The 22,992-nt window shown below is 45.1% G+C and overlaps 1 protein-coding gene across 1 annotated transcript in view; it reads left to right on the forward strand.

Annotated features, from left to right (window-relative positions):
* Positions 1–2,611: 2,611 nt before the first annotated feature.
* NARS1 (asparaginyl-tRNA synthetase 1) overlaps positions 2,612–22,992 on the forward strand; it is a 47,617-nt gene continuing 27,236 nt past the window's right edge. Inside the window, exons 1-3 of the mRNA XM_068271858.1 lie at positions 2,612–2,797; positions 17,196–17,278; positions 20,573–20,638. Of these exons, the coding sequence (XP_068127959.1) occupies positions 2,719–2,797; positions 17,196–17,278; positions 20,573–20,638 (228 nt within the window). The 5' untranslated portion in view covers positions 2,612–2,718. The remainder of the gene's footprint in view (positions 2,798–17,195; positions 17,279–20,572; positions 20,639–22,992) is intronic.

The following is a 22,992-nucleotide window of genomic DNA, read 5'->3' on the forward strand; positions in this document are numbered from 1 at the left end:
TATTTCCACTACCGCGATTCGTTTTTGCCTGAAACGCGCGGAGCGATATTTGCCGCGATTTTGCTATGCAGTGCATAGCATAGCAAAATCGCGGCCGCAAACGTCGGGAAATCGCCGGTAATTTATTACCTTTTGCGATTCAGCAGTCGCTAGCGTTCAGCGTGAACGCTAGCGACTGCTAGTGGAAAAGGGCCCTAAAAGATGAGAATAAGGTTTTAAACTAAACCTGAGACAAGTAAAAAAAGAAAGTTGTATACATACCTGGGGCTTTCTCCAACCCCCTTCAGGCTGATCGGTCCCTCGCCATCCTCCTCCGCCTGGATCCTTTGGTAGGCGGCAAGGTAACTTCGCACACTGCGCACGTGTGGCCCGCTCGCACACCCCATCGCGATTACGTCGTCGGGGAAAGTTCTGCACCTGCACAATACGCCTACACCCACTTTACCGGAAATTACTGGCCCACCTAGCGGAGGATCCATGCCGTGTGGGAAGACAGGGAGGGACCGATCAGCCTGAGGCCTGGAACCCACTGAAGTGCATTTTTGAGTGTTTAGGGAGCGCTTTAAATCGCAAGCGATTTCTCTAAACGCTCTGCCAATGTAAATAAATGTAACAAATTCCACAGTAGCGATTGCGATTAGCAAAATCGCAATCGCATGACATGCGGCATTTTGGCAGTGTTTACGCTTCGATGTAAAGTATTGAAGCGCTGGCAAATCGCTCATGAATGCAATTTTAAATTACTGCGAACTGTAAAAAAAATTATAATAAATTTAAAGGACCAATCAGAATTAAAATCACTAATCGCTACACAATCGCTGGCAAAAAGCTTAACTTCTTAAAATCGCTACCAAAATAGCTGGAAAACGCTCATGAAATTGCTTACAAAACACTAATTAAAAACGCTAGCGTTCGCGCTAGCTATTAAGGTTCCAGGCCTGAAAGGGGTGGAGGAAGCCCCGGGTCAGGTATGTGTAAGGCCCCGTTCACATCAAAAAGTGCAAAATGCCAGCGCTTATCGCTAGCGTTTTGCGCAAGTGATTTTACTGCGTCTAGTGCAGTAAAATCACTGGATACTTCCGCGATTCAGAGTGATCGCGGTCAGCGCTTTATTAAGCACTGTACCGTGATCGCTCCAGAATCACGGCAAAATGCGGCAGGGAACATGTTTTGCGATTGGAGCTAACCGCAAAACGCCCGCGATCGGTGCCAATCGTAGCATTGGAAACATTGCCTTCGGGTAATATAGCACTAGCACTTTAAAAAGTGCTAACGCTTCAGCGATTAGCGGGAATCACTCAGGTGTGAATGGGCCCTGAGGCCTGGAACCCACTACAAAAAGCTATCGCTAATCATTAGAGTTTTTAATGAGCGGTTTGTAAGCGATTTCAAAGCGACTGCTGGCGATTTTGGTAGCGTTTTTAAAAAGTGTCAGCTTTTTGCCAGCGGTTGTGTAGCAATTAGCGTTTTTCATTCTGGTCCTGTCAATTAATTTAAATATTTTTTACAGTGTGTATTAATGTAAAAACGCTAGCAAAATCGCTCTGTGTAGGTTTTGACGAGCGATTACGCCAGCGTTTATATACTTTACATTGCAGGAACGCTAAATGCTAAAAATGCTGCATGTCCTGCGTTTGTGATTTTGGTAATTGCTGTCGCTCCAGTAGAATTTGGCCCATCCATTAACATCAGCTAAGCTTTTAGGGAAATGGCTAACGTTTTGAATCGCTCTCCCTAAACGCTCACAAAATCGCTCCTGTGGGTTTGAGCCCTGAAACTGGTTTTTTTTTCCCTTTTTTCCTTGCCTCGGGTACACTTCTAGTCACGCATACCATAAAGATTTCATGAGAAAATATGTTGTTTTATAATTCAAACCACACTGGCCCTTTCTATCCTGGTTCATTTTCCTAAATATTAACATTTAAAAATGAGTAATTTATCAATTTAAAGTATGGTAATAAAGTTTAGAGTTAATCAAACACATTTTTTAGTAGAAAAATATATATTTCCATAGAAAGAGGGACAAACGTCTTGAAGGAGGGACAAAATGAGGAGGAAAGAGGGACAGGGCTCCCAAAGAGGCACTGTCCCTCCAAAATAGGGACAGTTGGGAGCTATGCAATTTTATCAAGTTCCATTTTCTGCCCGGAAGCTCCCTTCCACACTGAGTAGCACGCATGCTCAGTGTGAAGTTAATGATGCTGCTGGAGGTAAAATACTAAATATCTCCGCTCCCACACCTCTTACACTCCCCAAATTTTCAGGGTAGGGAGAGGACCCCCAGAACGACCTCTATACCAAATTGCAGCCCCCGAGCCCCGCTGGTTCAGGAGATAGTTCACAGAAACCTATCTCGGGAACCAGTGGGTCTCGGGGGCTGCAATTTGGCATAGAGGTCGTTCTGGGGGTTCCTGATCCCTATCCTGAAAATTTGAGGTAGTGTAAGAGGTGTGGGAGGGAGCGGAGATATTTAGCATTTTACCACCAGCAGCATCATTCAATAGGAAATGTGGTCGCACAGTCTCCTACTGCGCATGCGGGGCAGCGCAAATCAGCAGGCAGCGTAATCAGACACAACAAACGGCACATCCGGTGGTCGCTAGTACTCTAGTCACAGCGCAGCACTTACCGCAATACAGCAACTGCGGGGAATGGATCAGTGACGTCAGAGGGGCGCGTCCATCCCGCGCCTGCGCACTGGGCTAGAGGAACCATCTGATGCAAGCGGCTGTCAGGCAGGCAGGCTGTGTGGGAGACATGGAGGCGATCAGTGAGGGTGCTGCACAGCTCCGACTGGGTAAGCTGCTCAGGGCAGTCATTTCACCCCCTGGTATTATGGCGCTGTATGGAGAGAGTGGTGTGAGTGTACACTGTATACAGAGCACATTGCTGGAGGGATAATATTAGCTGGAGGGTCACTTCCTTAGCAGCTGTGTAATGGGACGTGGGCCATGTGCTTTCATTGTATTTTACTATAGCCAGTAAGTTATACTAATTTGTATTTGTAAAGTATTTGTAGTCACACTGTAAGGTTGATCTTATTACAGAAGTGATTTCAAAGGGTACAGTAGTGTAATGAATGAAAATAGATATGTAGGGTACAGTAGTGTAATGAACGAAAATAGAAATGTCACCAAGTTTTACATCTTATGATGAGTTAAAGGGAACCTTAACTGTAAAAAAAAATAAAAATGAGTTTTACTTACCTGGGGCATCTACCAGCCCCCTGCAGCCACCCTGTGCCCTCGCAGTCACTCATGGCTCCTCTGGTCCCCCACTGCCAGCTAGTTTTGTTTTTGCCGACTGGGAGGCGGCCGGCTGCCATGCGTAAGTTTTTACGCATCCCTGCTGGTGCAGGAAGCTATTGCAGACATCAACAAGTAAATTTTTACGTGTTACGGGTGCAATGCAAAATATTTTACGCATTACAACCGTAACGCGTAAAAATGTAGTTGTTGATGTCGGCAATAGCTTCCTGCACCAGCAGGGATGCCTAAAAACGTACGCATGGCGGCCGGCCGCCTCCCAGTCCTCAAAACGAAACTAGCTGGCAGCAGGGGACCAGAGGAGCCATGAGTGACTGCGAGGGCACAGGATGGCTGCAGGGGGCTGGTAGATGCCCCAGGTAAGTAAAACTCTTTTTTTTTTTTTTTTACAGTTAAGGTTCCCTTTAAGGTGGCAATACATCTCTTGAATTGGTGCTGATCGACCATCCAATTTAATGATTATCATCAAAACGGTGCTGCATGCTCGATTGACGATGAAACCAATGTCGAGCAGAAATTGCTTCCATCTATCGATTGGACATGCTATGAAATGTCTGGCCGTCATGGTCGATCAGGTGCATGGCGGTAACGTCACACATACACCACGTGCTATATGCCGGCAGCATGTATAGCGCTAATGGAAGAGTGCGGGGTTCCGAAGAAAAGATGGGTCGACACAGGGCAGGTAATGTATAAATGCACACAGGGTATGTTTATACACTAAGGGGTCAGGGATTGAAATGGCGGAAATGGAGAGATTTCATGCTGAAATCAATTGGGGATCATCCTGTGGTGTATGGACAGCCAAAAGATCTTTTTTTTTTCTTTCCCCCAGCCTCCTACAACAGCTTACAACTATAAAACTGGAATGGTTTGGTAGTGCTGTGTTGTTCCTGCTTGTCCATCAAAATCATTGTTCCATCTCTTGTGAGCAGGGATGCGCTTGTAGCTACATACTCAGTTACTCAAATTCGGAGAGTTAAAGGGATCCTTAGCAGTAGTTAGAATCAAAACAATTAACTTACCTGGGGCCTACTCCAGCCCAGCGTAAGTCGCGTTCCCGTCACTACCACGCTACCTCCATCCGGGTTGAAGGAAGAAGCGTGGCAGTAACATGAACGCGACGTGGGACGCATCGTATTAGGTGGTAGCATACGTAAGTTAATCCTCCCTTACCCACCCCACAGGTGCTTAAATTAACTCTCTGATTTCGAGTAGTTTTGAGTATGTAGCTACTCGAAAGCGCATCCCTGCTTGTAAGGTCACATTTAGAGTATTGGATACAGTTTGGGGCACCACACTACAGAGAGGACAGGTACAGTTTGGGGCACCACACTACAGAGAGGACAGGTACAGTTTGGGGCGCCACACTACAGAGAGGACAGGTACAGTTTGGGGCACCACACTACAGAGAGGACAGGTACAGTTTGGGGCACCACACTACAGAGAGGACAGGTACAGTTTGGGGCACCACACTACAGAGAGGACAGGTACAGTGTGGGGCACCACACTACAGAGAGGACAGGTACAGTGTGGGGCACCACACTACAGAGAGGACAGGTACAGTGTGGGGCACCACACTACAGAGAGGACAGGTACAGTGTGGGGCACCACACTACAGAGAGGACAGGTACAGTGTGGGGCACCACACTACAGAGAGGACAGGTACAGTGTGGGGCACCACACTACAGAGAGGACAGGTACAGTGTGGGGCACCACACTACAGAGAGGACAGGTACAGTGTGGGGCACCACACTATAGAATGAACATGGACATTCTTGAACAGGTACAACGATGAGCAACTAAATTAATCAGAGGAATGGAAGATTACTTACCAAGAAAAGGTTGGGAATAAGAGGCGACTGAGAGTTGACCTGATTAACATGTATAAATACATCAGAGGGCAATACAAGAGCTTAGCAGATGGGCTTCTGTCACTTGGGTTGTACAGCAGATAAGGTCACATGATCTATGAAGGAAAAATGTTTTTAGCATCTATTCAGAAAGGGGTCATTCACAGTAAGAGGGTTAAAATCTGGAATATCTTACCTTAGGAAGTATCGTAATTATGGCCAACTCTACAGTACATCTGCATTTAAAGAGGGCTTGGATGCTTTCCTTGCATTGAAGGGCATCCATGGCTATAATTATTAGGTAATTCCTGGGAGGGTTGATCCAGTGATTTATCTGATTGATATCTGGAGTCACGAATTTTTTTCCTTTTTTAGGCTAGTTGGCCCAGGCCTGTAAGTTTTTTTTTTTTTTTTTTTTTTTTTTTTTTTTTTTTTTTTTTTTTTTTTTCCTTCCCACCTTCCCTTGTATCAACTGAGGACGGTGTTTTGTTTTTTTTATCCTTTCTGTTTGAACTTGATGGATTTTCTTTTTTCAATTAAACTAACTTTTCACTATATTGCTCAGACTGGGTGGATGATGACACCCTCTCAAAATTCGTTTTTAGATAGGTTGTAGTAATAGTACGCCACTACGCCCACACTATTGGGCCAATTGGTGCTTCGTTGTAGACATTTCTGTGATTGGAGAGCTGTTCCCTTTCTCCTTGGCTCACTGCATCTATACTAGCTCCTAATGATTTTTGCAGATCAAACACAGCACTACCCAACTATACCGGTTTCATGTCCGTAACACAGCACTACTCAACCGTACCGGTTTCATGCAGGGCTGTGGGGTCGGAGTCGTGGAGTCGGGCAATTTTGAGTGCCTGGAGTCGGGAAAAAATGCACCGACTCCTAATGAATTTGTAACTGTAATTAAAATAGAAAATATGATAAAATGTTCTATTTCTCAGATAATAGTCATGAAAAATAATGTATATATACAGTATATATACAGTAATAGCTGTGCTTAGTCCACAAAAATGAAATAAACCAATCAAAATTAGTTACTTGTGCTGCTTCAATAAAGCAGTCCCCGTATTTTTAAGGTCAGATATACATATCTGATTGTGACTGTATATATGATGTGTATACAGGAATCTCTTATATATACTAAATAACATCTATGCTGTAAGTATAAAGCCTGATGTGTAGCTGTGTCACTAATAGAGATGGTCAATGAGATGGAAATAATTCTGCACTGATGCTGATTTATGCAAATGTATGCACTCCCTTTGCTGATGAAATCAAATAATTTGATATGTTGTTAAGATTTGGTTTGGTGACTACAAATTAAAGGGTAACTGAGACGGATGAAAAGTAAAGTTTTATACATACCTGGGGCTTCCTCCAGCCCCCTTCAGGCTAATCAGTCCCTCGCTGTCCTCCACCACCCGGATCTTCTGCTATGAGTCCTGGTAATTCAGCCAGTCAGCGCTGTCTGGCCGCATGCCGCTCCCACAGCCAGGAACATTCTGCACCTGCGCAATAGTGCTGCACAGGTGTAGTATGCTCCTGGCGGCAGAGTGTGTGCATGCGCACTACGCCCGACTGGCTCAAGTACCTGGACTCATAGCAGAAGATCCAGGTGGTGGTGGAGGACAATGAGGGACTGATTATCCTGAAGGCGGCTGGAGGAAGCCCCAGGTTTGTATAAAACTTTAATTTCATCTGTCTCAGGTTTACTTTGTTACACAGTAGTACTATACTCTACATATGCACTCCCCACAGAGCTGCAGGGAATCCACTGAGAATGCTGTGCACATTGAACACAGAGGTGTTGTCTGTTTACAATCTCCTCATTCCCCTGCAGAGGACCTGCACATCATTCTTACATGTACCCACACTTACATTGCCTAGGGCCTGATATATGTTCTTTGTTCCGGTTGGTACCTTTTACAAGTACTCTTACCAAGGACTAGTTTTAGTCTAAAGGGAATAAATATAGTAGTCTACATATCCTTCTCACTTCAGTTGTCTTGTAAAATTCCTAAGCGTTGGCAGTTAAGAGACGAATTTCATGTTACATACTATTAATCAACAAAATTGTAATATGCAAATTAGAGGAGTCGGAGTCGGTGGAATCCTAAACTGAGTTGGAGTCTGTAGATTTTTGGACCGACTCCACAGCCCTGGTTTCATGTCCGTAACACAGCACTACTCAACCGTACCGGTTTCTGGTCCCTAAGCTGTTGTAGGGGTGTTGGGTGATGTCATTGTCTAGTAAAAAAAAAGTAAAGTCATTACCTTCAAAACAAAAGCAGCATAAATGTGCAGAAACCAGGGCTGTGGAGTCAGAACAATTTTTAAGTACCTGGAATCGGAGTCGGTGGTTTCATAAACTGAGGAGTCGAAGTTGGAGTCAGATGATTTCTGTACAAACTCCACAGCCCTGGCACAAACAGAACACTCACTAAACATGATGACATTGTTTGTTTGTTGGGGCAACACTCTTCATGGGGCACTTGTAAACATTCATTGATTGGGGAGTTCAGTAGAAGGGCAGTGGTGGGATTGAATTCTTATCATATTTCAGTAGAAACTCTAATGCCCAAATGGGGAATCGGTCACTCTCCAAGTGATTGCCTGAGTAGCGATTGATCGTCGAGTTACCCATGGCGCTCTTGTCTTGTGTATGGCTGTCTTTCCCTGGCATATCCGAGGGATGCTTTCTCAAGGCAGATGCAAAGAGAAAATGCAGCAGTTACTCAGTGGTAGTTAACAATAGTTTCATTTAGCCTGCTTGGCTTGCTTTGGGCACTTTTACTCCAGTTTCCTCAGCACCTGTTATGACAAGTTGGCCTTTATGAATAATGGCAGGTGCCATACTGCAGCAGTGAGGAAGCGCTCCAGATTTTGCATTGTATATCCTACAGCCATTTCCTGTAGTCAGCAATTCAGAATGTGGGTGTTAAACTTCCCTAGCGGTATGGATGAGCCTGACTTGTCCTAAAGAAATATGGTGAAAGATCAAAACGCTCAAAACCCCCTACCGATTCGACCAATGGGTGCAGGATCTGGGAAGCCAGGCCAATTCAGGAATATGCACAAAAGGATCCGCAGACCAACAGTGGTGAAAAAATGCTGGTTATTCTTTATTCAGGTAATCCACATGGCAAAGGTAAAAAATCACAAGGTTCAACTGACGCGTATCGGGCTTACAATCTGCCCTTAATCATAGTTAAAAGTGAACCTGCAAGGGGAGGGCTTTATGTAGGTGGGGGGAAGGAGAGAACTCCACCCCATACCTCAACCAGCCCTCGCCTTAAAGGAAACATTACATACTTACAATATCTTAAAAGAGACATGATAAATGTACAAAATTCATAAATATGCTCAATTATAGTTAATAACAACTAACAAGTGTTAAAAGTGATGTAAAACACCAATACTGGAAAAAACTATGGACAAATGTAGAGCCAGATATGAAAGCCTAATTGACGGAAAGGGAAGAGCAAGAAAGAAATAGCTACTATCGGTATGGATGAGTTAGGCTTGTCCAGTTATTACAATTATTCACCTGCGGCGTCGCTGCCGTGCGGGATCCATCACCGGCACCTCGCGGCTCCCCTGCGTGGGTAGTCCCGTTTTCTTTCTCTGCGATCTCCTCTTCTTCCTCTTGTCGCTTCCAGTCTCTTGGCGAACATGTCCCCCGGCGTGTCCCTGTGATGCTGCGTGCGCCCCCTGGTGTTAGACGTACGCAACGTCATCACATCAGGCAGCAAGTAGCTATGGGCAGCAGCACTGATGCCCATCGCAGAAAACAATAAAGTGAAAAAATGGTCACCACAAGTCTAGCTCGAGGTTACCGCTCTGAGCTGTGGATTTCCAACCCTGAGCCTGACTCGGGGTTACCGCCAGGGAGGTTAATATTTATTTATTTTTTAAGTACTTAAAAAAAAAAAAATTTATTGTACGCATGCTTGCGGACAGCTTGCAAGACACAAATTCTACCGCTTTTAGTACAAAAATCACAGGGAAATTAAATGCCGGGGAGGTTAATTACAAGGCTGATTCCTTATATTTGTAGGAGGGGTTGCTGGTAAGTCTTGGTTCTCACCACAGCCTTCAAAAACTGTCAACTGTTACTATGAAAAAAAAAATCCCCTTTCCATGGATTCGGTTACAGGTCTATATCTATATCTTTATTGGTTAATTACAGCTTTTTGCTTTTCGTGCTTGAGCTGCAGATCCTCCCTTTAGAATCCAGTTTGTTCCCAAACTTGAAAGAACATCTCAAAAAGGCAATGTTGAAGATTTCGTTTCGCTTGAATTTTATCCCATAATGGCTATCATTCATGAACAGGCTGTCGGTAAGGGGAACCCGTGCGGGAGAATACCGCCGTCGGTAGTTGTGCCTTCTGGGTGGTAATTCATAAACTTTGTGCCTGGGGCGGTAGCAGTGCGGAGGTTTTCTGGAGAATGGTGTCGGCAGGCGGGCGGTAGGCATGCGGAAACAGAAAAGCTGGTCGAGTCCCTCCATGCGGTGCTCTCTCTGCTGATGTGTGGGAGGTCCGTCCCATTCACTTACATGTACTCCGCAAGCTTCCCGCTACATCCAGGGGATCGGTAATCCCCTTCCGCATACCGCTATGCGGAAATGTTTATGAATGAACCTTTTGCTACTTTTTCTGGATAACTGCGTATCAAAGCCGCACAAGGCGGTACGTTGTCACTCTGCACGGGAATGTCAGCTCCGCATGCGGAAAGAGGCTTTATGAATGCAGAACTTGCTCGGTGGTCGGTAAAGTCAGCGGTATTACGCATTTCCGCATGCGGGAATGCTTTATGAATGATAGCCTTAGAGTTTTATTTTTTGAAGTTTAAGAACAAATAGTACTTTTATATTGGCAAGGAAGTTCACTCCCAGCAGTGGTATGTGGTACCATGTAGGCCTGAACGATAAATCGAATTTAAACTGAAATCGCGATCACCAAGATCAGTTTCGGAATCGTCAAAGCGGCGAGTATCGCATTGATTTAATTTCCGCATAGGGGAAGTTTGAAGAAGCAGCTTCATCCTTTCCCCAAGTCCTGGTGAGTGTGGCCCACAGAATCTGCAGTGTTGGACATACCTTCCGCACAAACCCAACACTGTCCGGCCTCTTGCCGTCTGTCGGCTCTTGTGCACGGCATACTTCCTTATTCCTGTATGTCACATACAGAAATTATGCCATGCATTAGATCATGCAGGAGAAGAAGTGGATAGATGGGCATCGTTGGACTTCGTTGGAAGGTATGTCCAGCACTGCCGCAGCTTGGGGGACAGAGGGTGGGCACAGGGAGAGACCCAGAGCGGGAAAAGAGACACAGAGCGGGCACAGAGTCAGTCCTAGAGGGGACACAGAGACACAGGGGGAACAAAGCTTGATTTGAAGGAAATTCTGAATTGAAATCGTGATTTCTGACAAATTGCTCAATTAAATTTTTTCCTAAAATCGTTCAGGCCTAGTACCATGTCACCCATAGGTTTTAGACAGTCCAGCCTTCAGCCTTGTACACACTTTCACTTATTGGCCAATCACTGACCAATTTTACCACGACCATGTAGTATGAAGGTTTACCTACACAATCTGCTCATAGTATTCAGTGTATGTTGGCCCTCATACTATTGCATAGTGATTTGCCAATCATAATTGAAAGTGTGTACCAGGCTTTATACATTTAGGCTGCATACACACAGGATCTTCCAGAGAGTGCCGGTGTATTGTCTGATCGAGCTGCCCTCCAGACTGAGTAGCATGCATGCTCAGTGTGAAGTGAATTATGCTGCTGGTGGTAAAATACTAAATATCTCCGCTTCCACACATCCTACACTCCTCAAATTTTCAGGGTAGGGAGAGGACCCCCAGAACGATCTCTGTACCAAATTGCAGCCCCCGAGCCCCGCTGGTTCAGGAGATAGTTTACAGAAACCTATCTCGGGAACCAGTGGGACTCAGGGGCTGCAATTTGGCACAGAGGTAGTTTGGGGGGTCCCCTCCCTACCCTTTAAATTTGGGGAGTGTAGGATGTGTAGAAGCGGAGATATTTAGTATTTTGCCACCGGCAGCATAATTAAATAGGAACTGTGGCCGCACAGTCTCCTACTGCGCATGCGGGGCAGCACAAATTCACAGGCAGCGTAATCAGACACAACACCGGCAAAGAGAACACGAAAAGCCTCTACGGGGTTCAGAGGCTTCCCTCTTAGATAAGCATCTGTTTTTTGATCCAAGCCTCATGTTTGGTACACTTTTTAAAGGAGAAGTTGTATGATTTATCACCTACTGAGCTTTTATGGAAGGCAATAAGTAATGTATGTCACAGAGGTGGTGCGTTCTAGTGTAACTATAGATGACTATATCCCAGAGTTCAGTTCCTGATTACACTGCTATTTGCTTTGTGTTACCACAGATCTGCCTGTGTGCCAAAACAAAAATACTGACCAAGGTTACGCTGATGTGGCCCTGGTAATGTGTGTACCTTGCCGCTGCTGTGCAGCAGTCATACAAGCTAGGCATTCATGAAAGGACTTCCGAGGTGAAAATAGACTGATGTGAAAAACAATTGTATTTATCCTCCTCCTAAAAATGACTTTTTTTTAATTTATTTTTTTATATCCCAGTTTTATTTTATATTTAACTACTTCAAGACCGCTCCACGCCAATGGGCATGGCCTCGGCGGCAGCCCCAGCACCGCCTAACGCCAATTGGCGTCAAGTCCTGCGGCTGCAGCTTGCAGGAGATCGCGCGCATCCTGCTTGGGAGGCGGAGCTCCATCCCGGCTTCAGTCTCCAAGCGGCGGTCACCGCTCGGGAGAATTAGATGGCAGTTTCGCCGTCTAATTACATTGTATAGCGCTGCGACCAGCAGCAACTCTGTACTGGGGACAGCCGTGTGACACAGCTGTCCCCCTGAGGCACAAGTGAGCGATCGGCAGTGATAGGCTGGCCGGGGGAGGGAGGGAGGTAGGGAAATGGGGGGAAAAAAAACATTTAAAAAAAAAGACAAATATTTGAAAAAAAATAAACTGGTGGGCGATCAGACCCCACCAACAGAGAGCTCTATTGGTGGGGAGCAAAGGGGGGGATCACTCGTGTGCTGCGTTCTGCGGCCATGCAATTTGGCCTTAAGCCGAATCTATACGCGTAGATGCGGCCGCGATGTTCCTTATCAATTGAGCCGCTGATGTGGCTCGATTGATAATATCCGACAGGACGGATCTCCCCACCGCCGATTCCCTGCTTGCTCCCCGCGAGGGGACAATGGCAGGGAATCGAGCGGAAGATAATCGGCGCCGGCGGGGACGAGCGGGGAATCGAATCCGGCGCACGCGCGGCGAGCGAGGGCCCGGCGGGGACACGGAACAGGCGATCCGGCGGCTAATCGAGCCGCCAGATCGCCGCCTCATCTACACGTATAGATGAGGCTTTAAAGCTGCAGTGGCCAATTAAACATAAAACAGCCTGGTCTTTTGGGGGGTTTAGCACTGTGGTCCTGAAGTGGTTAAATCTAATTTTTAAGTTTTTACTGTTTCTTAGTCTCTGCGCAATGATACCTTCATTGAAGTATGCCAGAGCTAAAATCTATGAGCTAGTGGCCCTTTTTATCCCTTTCCTACTCTCGGAAGACATTTTCTGCTAGGAAAGTGTTTTATAGTTGTAACTCCTAATCAGTGAGGGTCACACTGTAGTCCAACCCAGTCATGACCCAGACGGAAACTGTCACTTACATACATGATGTTTAACGCTTTCAGTCAGGGAAAGAAAAAAAAAAAAAAAAAGCAACACCACATCAATATTAGCATGCTTGGCACTGTATATACACATGTTTATCTCATCGTGTCACATGTCACCTCGGGTATCCTTTAAAGAATACATCCACGGTAAATAAAAAAAAAAATAGAAATCCACTTACCTGGGGCTTCCTCCAGCCCCTGGCAGCCGTCCTGTGCCCTCGCCGCAGCTCCAGTGGCTTCCGGGCTCCTCCGCTGCAGAAGCCGACCTCGCCAGGTCAGCTTCCGGGTCAGCTTCTTGTGCGTTCCACCACACGGGTCTCGTGGCCTAGCCGACATCATTAGGTATGTACTGCACAGTAGTTCTGCGCCTGCGAAGTACAGACCTGATGACGTCAGCCGGACCATGTGACCCGCGCGGTGGAGTGCACAAGAAGCCGACCCGGCAAGGCCGGCTTCTGCAGCGGAGGAGACCGGGAGCTGCAGTGAGGGCACAGGAACGCTGTCAGGGGCTGGAGGAAGCCCCGGGTAAGTGGATTTTGATATTTTTTTTATTTAGCTTGGACCTTCCCTTTAAGCAATTTTTGTAATCTGTTAAAAATTTGACTCTCTGAATCTCATCGAATAAAAACACGTGCCTCTCTTATTAGTTGTGAATGAAATACCAGTTGAAACTCAATCAGGAAAGGTAGTAATGTTTAGTGGTTGGGGGTGGGAGAATGCCAGCCGAACACCTTTGTGTAGCATCAATCTACATAGCTGGTGGTGGCGGTATTTTGATTAAATGGTTTGACTCTATGGTTTAATAGAGATTTTTGCTAAAATCGGAGTGAAATTGAGAGAGGCAAGGATAAGACGAGCGCTGTAAAAAGTGCAGGAGATTTGGGCGCAGACGGTGCTATACTGGTGCTCAGTGAGTGATTTGGGCACCGTCAAAAGACAGAGCATAAATTACTACAATAACACTGCAATTCGGCCTTCGGAAATAGCTGGAAGCCGAATTACGTCTTTCCCTACTGTCCATGGTGACCTGGAGGGGGAATAGTAATTGGCGCCGCCAGGACTTGTACAGGAGAAGGGTATGCCTTTTAATGGCTTTACCCTGCGCCAAAATCTCCCTCGGCGGCCGTTTTATAGGTATGCAGGAAAGAATCGTTACTCCAAGACTGCAGGCAAAACTCAGTAAGCTTAAACCCAAGCCAAAGCCGGATACAAAATAACATAATTACTTAAGGAGAGGGAAGCCTCTGAATCCTAATGAGGCTCCCCTTGCTGTCCTCTGGTCCCCTGTAGGACCCTCCAAAGATTGCTTGTTGGTAGTATGATGGGGGCATCTCATCAAGAACAAGCGTGTCCATTCTGGGTCTGCGCAAGTAGACTGCGCCTGCATAGTAAGCCAGAGCCGCTTGTGCACGACTGCAGCAAGGCCATTCTCATGCCAGTAGAGGAACACGGTCCCAAACAGCTGGAGGGTCCACAAGCGGCCAAGGGGGGCCAGAGGATACCTTCTTGTTTTTTTTTTTTTTTTTTTTTTTTATAATTTGGACTCCGGTTGACTTTAAAGCAGACCTCCGGTGTAAAAATAAAACCCACACTATCATCACAGGCAGTAGTAGTTATAATACATATATCAAAGCGCATAAGCAATTATTTCATACACCGTGCATTAGAGTGCACAACATTTAGGCCTGGCGGGCCTGATCATAGTCTCTATTCCATAATGCAAAGCGCAGATCTACATGAAAAAAAAAGTTTATTTCACAACTTCACCACCTAAATAAAAAGTTCATTCATTTATAGCTTCACCACTTCTGCATGACGATATCCTCCACCATTAGCACCCTTCTGTGAATAGACTCGCCAGATATCTCTGACCACTGTTAGACTGGTCAGATATGCACAATATCCAGGTAGCCTTGGAGCCTCAGGTTCCTGGTGCCTCTGCTGTTTTGAGTATCTTATGTCATGCAGATTTCAACATTCCTTATCTTGTTGTGAAGTTACCTCCAGGGACAAGTCCAGAGAGGAGCCCCGGACAGGCCGCTACGTCCATGAGCAGTAGTTATAATAGTGGCAGAAAAAAAATGTCTAAAAACTGACCACTTGTGGTATAAAATCCAGGTTTTGTTGTTAAGCCACACCCCCTTTCTGGAAAAGCAGTTTGTAAGGGGCTCCGCCCCTTTGAAGAAGAGCGCTATGTCATGCTCTGTACAAGATAGTCACAGAAGCGCCACAGCATTTCTCTACAAGGGGGCTGGGCTACACACCGAAAGCCGGCAGACATGGGGCTCGGGGAGTGAGTTGGAGGAAAAATCCCCGGCAAATAATTAAAACTTAATTTGAGAAGAGGAACCATAAAATGTTTGTTTTAGACTGAATAGCCTCTTTAGAAGACTACGGGCGGCGGAGTGGGAGCGATCCGTGCGCATGGGGCTGGAGGAAGTTTACTCGTCTCTGGTACACTTTAAAATACAGAGTGTAGTTTGTAAATTGTGAATATGACAGAATGATGCAATGTTATTAAAAAAAAGTTATGTAACTGAAAATAAAAATATGCTACTAATGTTCTATCAATTATCCGTACTACACATACAATTCATTATATCGTTTTTGTTTTTTGCTTCAATGTCACTTTAATGAGGTTTAGTGAACGTGCCCCAGTATATGGCTGTGTGTGTTGGTCTTAGTCTGTCCATCTATTTCCTGCACAAATGAAGTAGATTGGCCTTGTACACAATATGATACATCTTTGGCCTCGATTCATAAAAGTGCCTGCGAGCGGGGAAAGTCGAGCGGGGAAACACCGCTGTCGGTATTTCCGCCTTCAGGGAGGTAATTCATAAAAATTTAGCTAGTTGTGACAGGCGTGCGGAGATACTCCGCTGTAGGCAGGCGTTAGGCTGTTCTACGCATGCGGAAACAGGAGAAGCAGGCGGAATCCCTCCGTGCGGTGTTCTCTCTGCAGCTGCTTGGGAGGTCTGTCCCATTTACTGCAACGGATTCCGCACGCTTCTCGCCACATCAGAGGTAGCGGTAATACCCGCTACCTCTAATCTTTATGAATTGACATTTGTTACTTTTGCTGTGATAATCACCGCGCAAGGCGGTGATTGATCACTCTGCTCGTGGATGTCGGCTTTTCATGCGGAAAAAGCCTTTATGAATACATATTTTGCTGTGTGGTCGGTAAAGCGAGCGGCTTTCTGCATTTCCTCATGCGGAAATGCTTTATGAATCGAGGCCTTTGTGTGTTTATTGGTTAATGAGATCCTGTTGCCGAGTAACAATGAAAGCAGGAAGTGAGCTGCTTCGGGGACTAGTTCTGGTTTTCATTTCAGTAATTCTGAGAAATGAGGTTCTGTGCTAATAGAATGTGACTCAGTGTGTGGAGCCTTTCCCTGTGGCTTGTCCACTTGCTGTCACTACTGGTGCAATGCTGGAAACTCTGCTTCCTCTTTGCTTGGAGGAGGCTGACATCATATGGCTTCATTGCTGAGCAGAATCTGCCCTGCACTGAGGAGAGAATGGCTAAATATTCTGCTGGTAGTTCATGTATGTTTGGTAGAGACAAAACCAGCACTCTCAACCAACCAGTACAAATTGCCAGTAGTACTTAGTAGCGAAAGCCAACTTCTTAGGCTGTTTGTGGGTTCTGCTGTGCTTAAAGGAGTCATCAGGGGTATATGAGGACAATAAGTGCTACTTACCCGGGGCTTTGTCCAGCCCCAAGATCCCAGCATGTCCCTCGCTGCAGCTCCGCGGCGAGCCGTTCGCCTGTGAAGCTTCGCGGTCCCCGGCGATGACGTGCGAGCGGCGCTTTCAATCACCGCCACGTGGACCGGTGCGTACTGCGCAGGTGCAGTAGTCCTCATATCCCCCTGAAGACTCCTTTTAAAGACTGGATTTCATGGCTACCCCAAGGTTAATATACTTTCAAATACTGTACTATAGCATGTAATAGAGTTCATGGTATGGACCGGTATACAAAGTGGGGTATAGTACTGTTAGCTAGGCCTATTTTTAACATAGAGTCTCAAGCAACCAGAAAGCCACTTATCCAGCATCCGCCGATCTTCATCTTCTGCAGCACTTTACAGAGTACATAGTCGTGTCACTGACTCTCCTCAGAGGAGCTCACAGTCTAATCCAGACCATAGTGGTCTAATATCCCTACCATTGCCATTTTTTTGTTGAGCAGTGGTTTGAATGTGGGTGCAAAACACAGGAAGAACATACAAACGCCATACAATCAGCGTCCTGTTTCTTAAATTAAAGTTGTCTGTGTTGTAAAGGCTAATGTATATTTTTTTTCTCCTCGCAGAAGAAATGTACGTTTCCGATAAAGAAGGGAATGATGACACTGGAGATGGGACCAAGGAGAAGCCCTTCAAAACTGTTCTCAAGGTAACTTACGCAGCACAGATTTCTCTTGTTTAACCATTTCATGCAAAATGGATATTTCTTATTGTCTTATTTGAGCGCCAACAGTGCAAATAGGACATTTATATAACGAATGCAGGGGCGTGCACACATTTTATAGAATACCCGAAGTGACATGATGAGATAGACATGTGTATGTATGTACAGTGCCTAGCACACAAATAACTATGCTGTGTTCCTTTTTTTCTTTCTCTGCCTGAAAAAGTTAAATATCAGGTATGTAGGGTCACACTGTAGTCACTTCCTGTCTGAGTCAGGACTGAGTCAGCCACATACATACCTGATATTTAACTCTTTCAGGCAGAGAGAAAAAAGAACACAGCATAGTTATTTATGTGCTAGGCACTGTACATACACATGTCTATCTCATCATGTCACATGTCAAATCGGGTGTCCTTTAACCCTTCAGCCTATGGCATGAAGTGGTTAAAGGAATAATCACAGTATTAAACCGATCATTAACTGATAATCTAAGCAGCAGTTTATAGTGTATCATTTTTAAAATCTCAATATATTGAGTACTGTGGGATTAACACATAATTTAATTGCCTGAGCAGCTCCCCTCCATTTCCACCTCACCCCACCCCCACACTCTATGGTTTAAATAATAAAACTTGAAGCAGACTTAAGAACTTGAGGCAGAATTTAATATTTGAGTATATGTACCAGTATATATATATCTTTAAATACATTAGTGCAAAACCGTTCATGAAAACCGGTAACTGTGAAATGCTGTACATCAGTTTTTCTTCTATGTATGCCAAATGCAGCCAGCAGGTTGCTTGCCGGACAGAGTAGACTGAGAACGCAAAGAACCCAAAATTACAATTTTTAAAAGGCAGTTGTAAGAAATGGATACCTAAAGCCATATACATATCGATTTCCACCCAAAGTTCCAAAGTGATCGATTCCTTTCTGAAAAACATTGATTCAGAAGGAATTGATTCCTACCATACACTGCACATCAATTTCCAATAGGGAATCTATTGAAAATCGATTAAACTGCAGAGTTGCACTGTTTGATGCAGTACAAAGCTGTAGACCAGTGATGGCTGACCTTGACACTCCAGCTGTGGTGGAACTACAAGTCCCATGAGGCATTGCAATACTCTGACAGCTCTAAGCATAACTCGGGGAGGCAGAGGCATGATGGGATTTGTAGTTTTGTCACAGCTGGAGTGCCAAGGTTAGTTATCATGCTATAGGCCATCGATCTGCCAATGCTCTTGGCCCGCCCCAAATTGTTTTAAATTTTCCATTCTGTTCGATCGATTCTTTCAATCAATTTTTGTGTAAAATGGATCAAAATTGATCGATCAGACATTTTGGCGAATTGATTTCCAGCAGATTCATTGAATCTGCACGGAATCAAATTGATGTGTATGGGCAACTTAACATGGGAAATTGATCAGTCATAAAGAAATCCCTCAGTTCCCCACCCCTCCCACCTCATGTCAAATAACCAAGTGCAACAAAGCAAGTCCTACTGCAGAACAGTCTAGGGTGGTGCTAGGGTAGTGGGCTCATATGAACAATTTATATAGAATTCTGACTTTGCCTGCATAAAAAATGGTAAAAGAGAGATCTTGCCTTGTTATAAAAGTTGAAGTGCTACACAGTTACATAAGGATGGGGTGTGTGCCACATTAAAAAGAACGCTGTAGTTTGTAGCAGTTTAACCACTTCACATCCAGACCTTTTTTCCCACTTATGGACCAGAGCAGTTTTGATAGTTTAGCTATGTCCCTATTAAATCGGCAATAACTGTATCCCTACTTAGGACACAGAAATGAAATATATATTGTTTTTTTCAATACAAACTAGGCTTTCATTGTAAGCCATTTTTTTTCCCTCGAACAATTTTTTTTTCTATGAATTTTAATGGGAAAACGAAGAAAAAAAATAGAAAAAACATTTATTTCTCAGTTTTTTTTTTTTACCAATTCCAGTTTAAGAATAAAAAGTGCTACTGTTGATAAAAAAAACACAAATGTTGTTTGGCTATTCTTACTGTTTATCACAAAACTTAGATTATGTTCCTGTCACAATTTATGGTGAAGATATTTGATTCTGAAATAATGCTACAGAGTGTATTTTTCACTATGAACTGAGCAAAAAAAAAGATATCAGCAGCACCGCTACAGTGACAATGTTCTCATACCTTCTTAAATATGGCCACACATTTGAATGTGTGGCCATATTTAAGAAGGTATGAGAACATTGTTTGTCATTATGAGCTTGCAACTTGAAGAAGAAGCATGTCGCTTTGAAACAGCGGGCTGTAGTTGCCTCCAGCTCTATCTTTGCCACATGATTTTACTGCACTAATAAAAGAGCTAACTTTTTCACTGTAGCGGTGCTGCTGATATCTCTTTTTTTTGCTATTTTTAAACTTGATGAGCAACAAGTTCTGATCAGCTATAGCACGCTTGTCTCCATTGAGAGTGCTGGGTCAAACCACTTGTTTGCATCACTATGAACTGAGAAAATAAAAGTATTTTTAATAGTAAAAATCAATCTCATTAGCTCAGGAAACATATTCCCGTTCTCCAATTAGTGCTGCATCAGATAGTGCCAGAAATGTGCACAGGAGCAAGCCCAATCCTGCACAGCACTGCTTCTGCTACAAGACGTATATCTACTGACTTGTGGCTTAGATGAAGTCACAGAGGACGTGTATCTACTGACTGGTGGATAAAGTGGTTAATCCTCTCCTGCTTTCTCCCCGTTTGTACATTTGGGTCACATGATGTGTAAAACATAACATGACCTGGCTTACCCATCAGAGTTGAAGCTATTAAAGCTAAAATTAAAGGGGAAACAATTGAGGTAAAAAAAGATTAAGGTGCGTACACACGCACTACGCCCGCCAACGACGGGTCCGTCAGACCCTCCCGCTGGGCGGACTTTCAGGCGACAGTAGTGCGTGTATATGCACGGCCGCAGACTGATAAGCCTTATCAGTCTGCCGACAGCGCGTACACGTGCATACTGTCGGCTAAACACCGCCCAGCTGGGTGGTCTGACGGACCCGTCGTTGCTTCTAGTACGGGGTGTGTACGAGCCTTTACCGTCTGTCCTACTTTGGAGATTCTTACAGACACAGCTCACATGACTTGTTACCACAAATTATATAGGAACTAATACTACATTGAGAGTGTTTCAGTTCATTTTGTGGGCTTTGCAGGTTAGTATTATAAACCACAATGCTTGTGATTACTATGCAAAAACTCAATGACTTTTCTCTCCATTTTTCAGGCGATGCTGACTGTGGGGAAGGAGCCTTTTCCAGTCTTCTATGTGGATTCACAGAAGGAGAATGAGGTGATGCACGATGTGGCGTGTATAGCGCTAGGATGTAGAGTGCTAAGCCAATGCATTGTACAACATCCCACTCATCACCATGGTTACATTTTTACTTTACTTTACTTTTGCTAAAGGCATTTGTTAGAGGGATCTACCATGGCCTTTGCATTGACGTTACAGAGCACAAATTCTATTTTACTTGCAGGAAAATATTTGGTTGCAGTGTAGTAATTGTGGCTTAAAGCAAACCTGAAATGATCAAAATCACTTTAGGGTCGAAACTGGCCTACGTAGAGGGAAGATGGGAGGAGGCCAACCCCCCACCCCCCCCCACCCAATTGTGATACAATGTGTAGTGAGTCGAGGTAAGTACTGTATTTTTTGGACTATAAGACTCCCCTTTTCTCCCTCAAAGGTGGGAAAAAAGTCACTGTCTTATTTTTCAAATGCAGGGAGATCCTGACTTGTGAACACCTGCCAATACTAACCTCAAACCCGCCGCAATGCTGGGAACTCCCTGTACTGTGCCTATGCAGAGGGGGATTGGGGGGACAAAGGGTCATAGAGGAGGGCACAGAGGAACACAAAGAGGCATAGAGGAGAACACAAGGTGGACTCAAAGGGGCTTACAGGAGGACGCAAGGACGACAGAGGCTGGACACATGAGGGACACAGGAGGATGCAAGGAGGACAGAGGCCGGACACAGGAGGACCGAAGAGGTACAAGGGGGCATGAGGTACAAAAGGGGCATAATCCACAAAATGCTCCTTTACCATGGATGCACCAGTTTGCTTTTCCCCCCTGTTTTTTGTCCTTTAAACCTAGGCATGTCTTATGGTCAGGAGCGTCTTATAGTCCAAAAAATATGGTTATAGGAACAGTCTTGCCCCCCCTCCCCCCCCCCCCCCATTTGACGGGACCTGCCTGCTTCCTCGGGTCAGTACGAGACAGTGTCTGAGCTTGTATGTATCTCCGCTTCAGAGTGCTAAATGACCTGAGGAAGCGAGCAGGCCCCTCTAAACTCATTGTCTTTCTATTGGTGTCTTAACAATAAAAATCTTAACCTCTTATCACGAGGTAAGACTATTCCTATTACTTACCTGCACTTACTACATATTGTATCACAATTGGGGCACCTCCTCCCATTTTGCATTGTCTCCTACCCTGTCCCAGGTGGTTACCTCTGCGACTACAGCCAGTGGTCCTTTGTGTTTTTTTTCTGGCGCGCTACCCACGTTGACCCAACCAAGTCATCAAAAGGGAGTAGAGACAGTCTTTCTCTACATGCCCAAAATTGTGGTTGCCTACAGCAACCAACGCTTGCGAGTAGCACTATTGGCGCTCCTGGTGCTCTTTGTCTCCTTTTGTTGCCGCTACCTGCGATTCCAAACCTGAAATTCATCCACCGGACCTCCCAGAATATGTATAAGACTCTGAATAACATAGAGCCTTCCTGGTCCTCACTCCATCCCGTCCTTCCAGCGCCGTTCTTATTGAAGTTATGCACCCGGCTGTGTTTTCAGTACGCCTCGGCCAGCTTTTGGAAGTAGTCCTGTTCCTGAATATTCCAGAAAACTGTGTATCTGTACTGCGCAAGCCCAGACCCACGGATGTGCAGCGCACATGCAATTTTCTTTGTATTTACTCAAATACCTCCAAAGGCTGCTCGAGGAACGCTGTTGAGGTATACGACCCAGAAGATCGAATAACTTCAACGGGGGATGGTGCTGGAACAACGGGACGGACCGAAGGCCGGCAAGGTTCTATAGTATCTATCCTTCCTTGCTCCTCCTCCTGAATTGTGCCTTCCCCAGTGTAAATAGCAGATGTGCCCTGAGTTTCAGGTAGTTTATTGCTCCCCAATACAGGTAGCCTCCCCGCCCAGTACTGACAGCCAGATGTACCTCCAGTATTGGGGGGAGGTCCACCGCCCATTATTAGGTTGGTGTATTCTTATCTCCCATATTATTGATAGCCAATTGTAACCCCGTATTAGGTAGGTCTTCCCCAACCCACCAATACCCCAGTCCCAAGTTAGATGAGTCCTTGGTATTAGGTAGGTTTCCCCCATATGCAGAGTTAGGGGAACAAAGCATGCTGCAGCATTACCCCTTTGCGCTGATCTATACTTGCCCATTGCAGTGGCCCCTCTCTTTGATTTCTCCAGCATTGGCGAAAGAGGCTGTGGTGATATATTGGGGTGCTGATGATGTTAGGAATAAAGGAACATGTTCTTTCATTTTTCTGCCTGTGTTCCGTGTAGGTCTGCCAGAAGGGAGCTGTTACCTTGAGTTGCTTGGGGCAAGGAAATGGGTGATTGTCTTGACCATATGAGGTGCTTTGAGTTTCTGTATGCAGTCCCTCTGAGAGT

This window comes from Hyperolius riggenbachi, chromosome 1, assembly GCF_040937935.1.
Source record: "Hyperolius riggenbachi isolate aHypRig1 chromosome 1, aHypRig1.pri, whole genome shotgun sequence".
NCBI classification, from domain to species: domain Eukaryota; kingdom Metazoa; phylum Chordata; class Amphibia; order Anura; family Hyperoliidae; genus Hyperolius; species Hyperolius riggenbachi.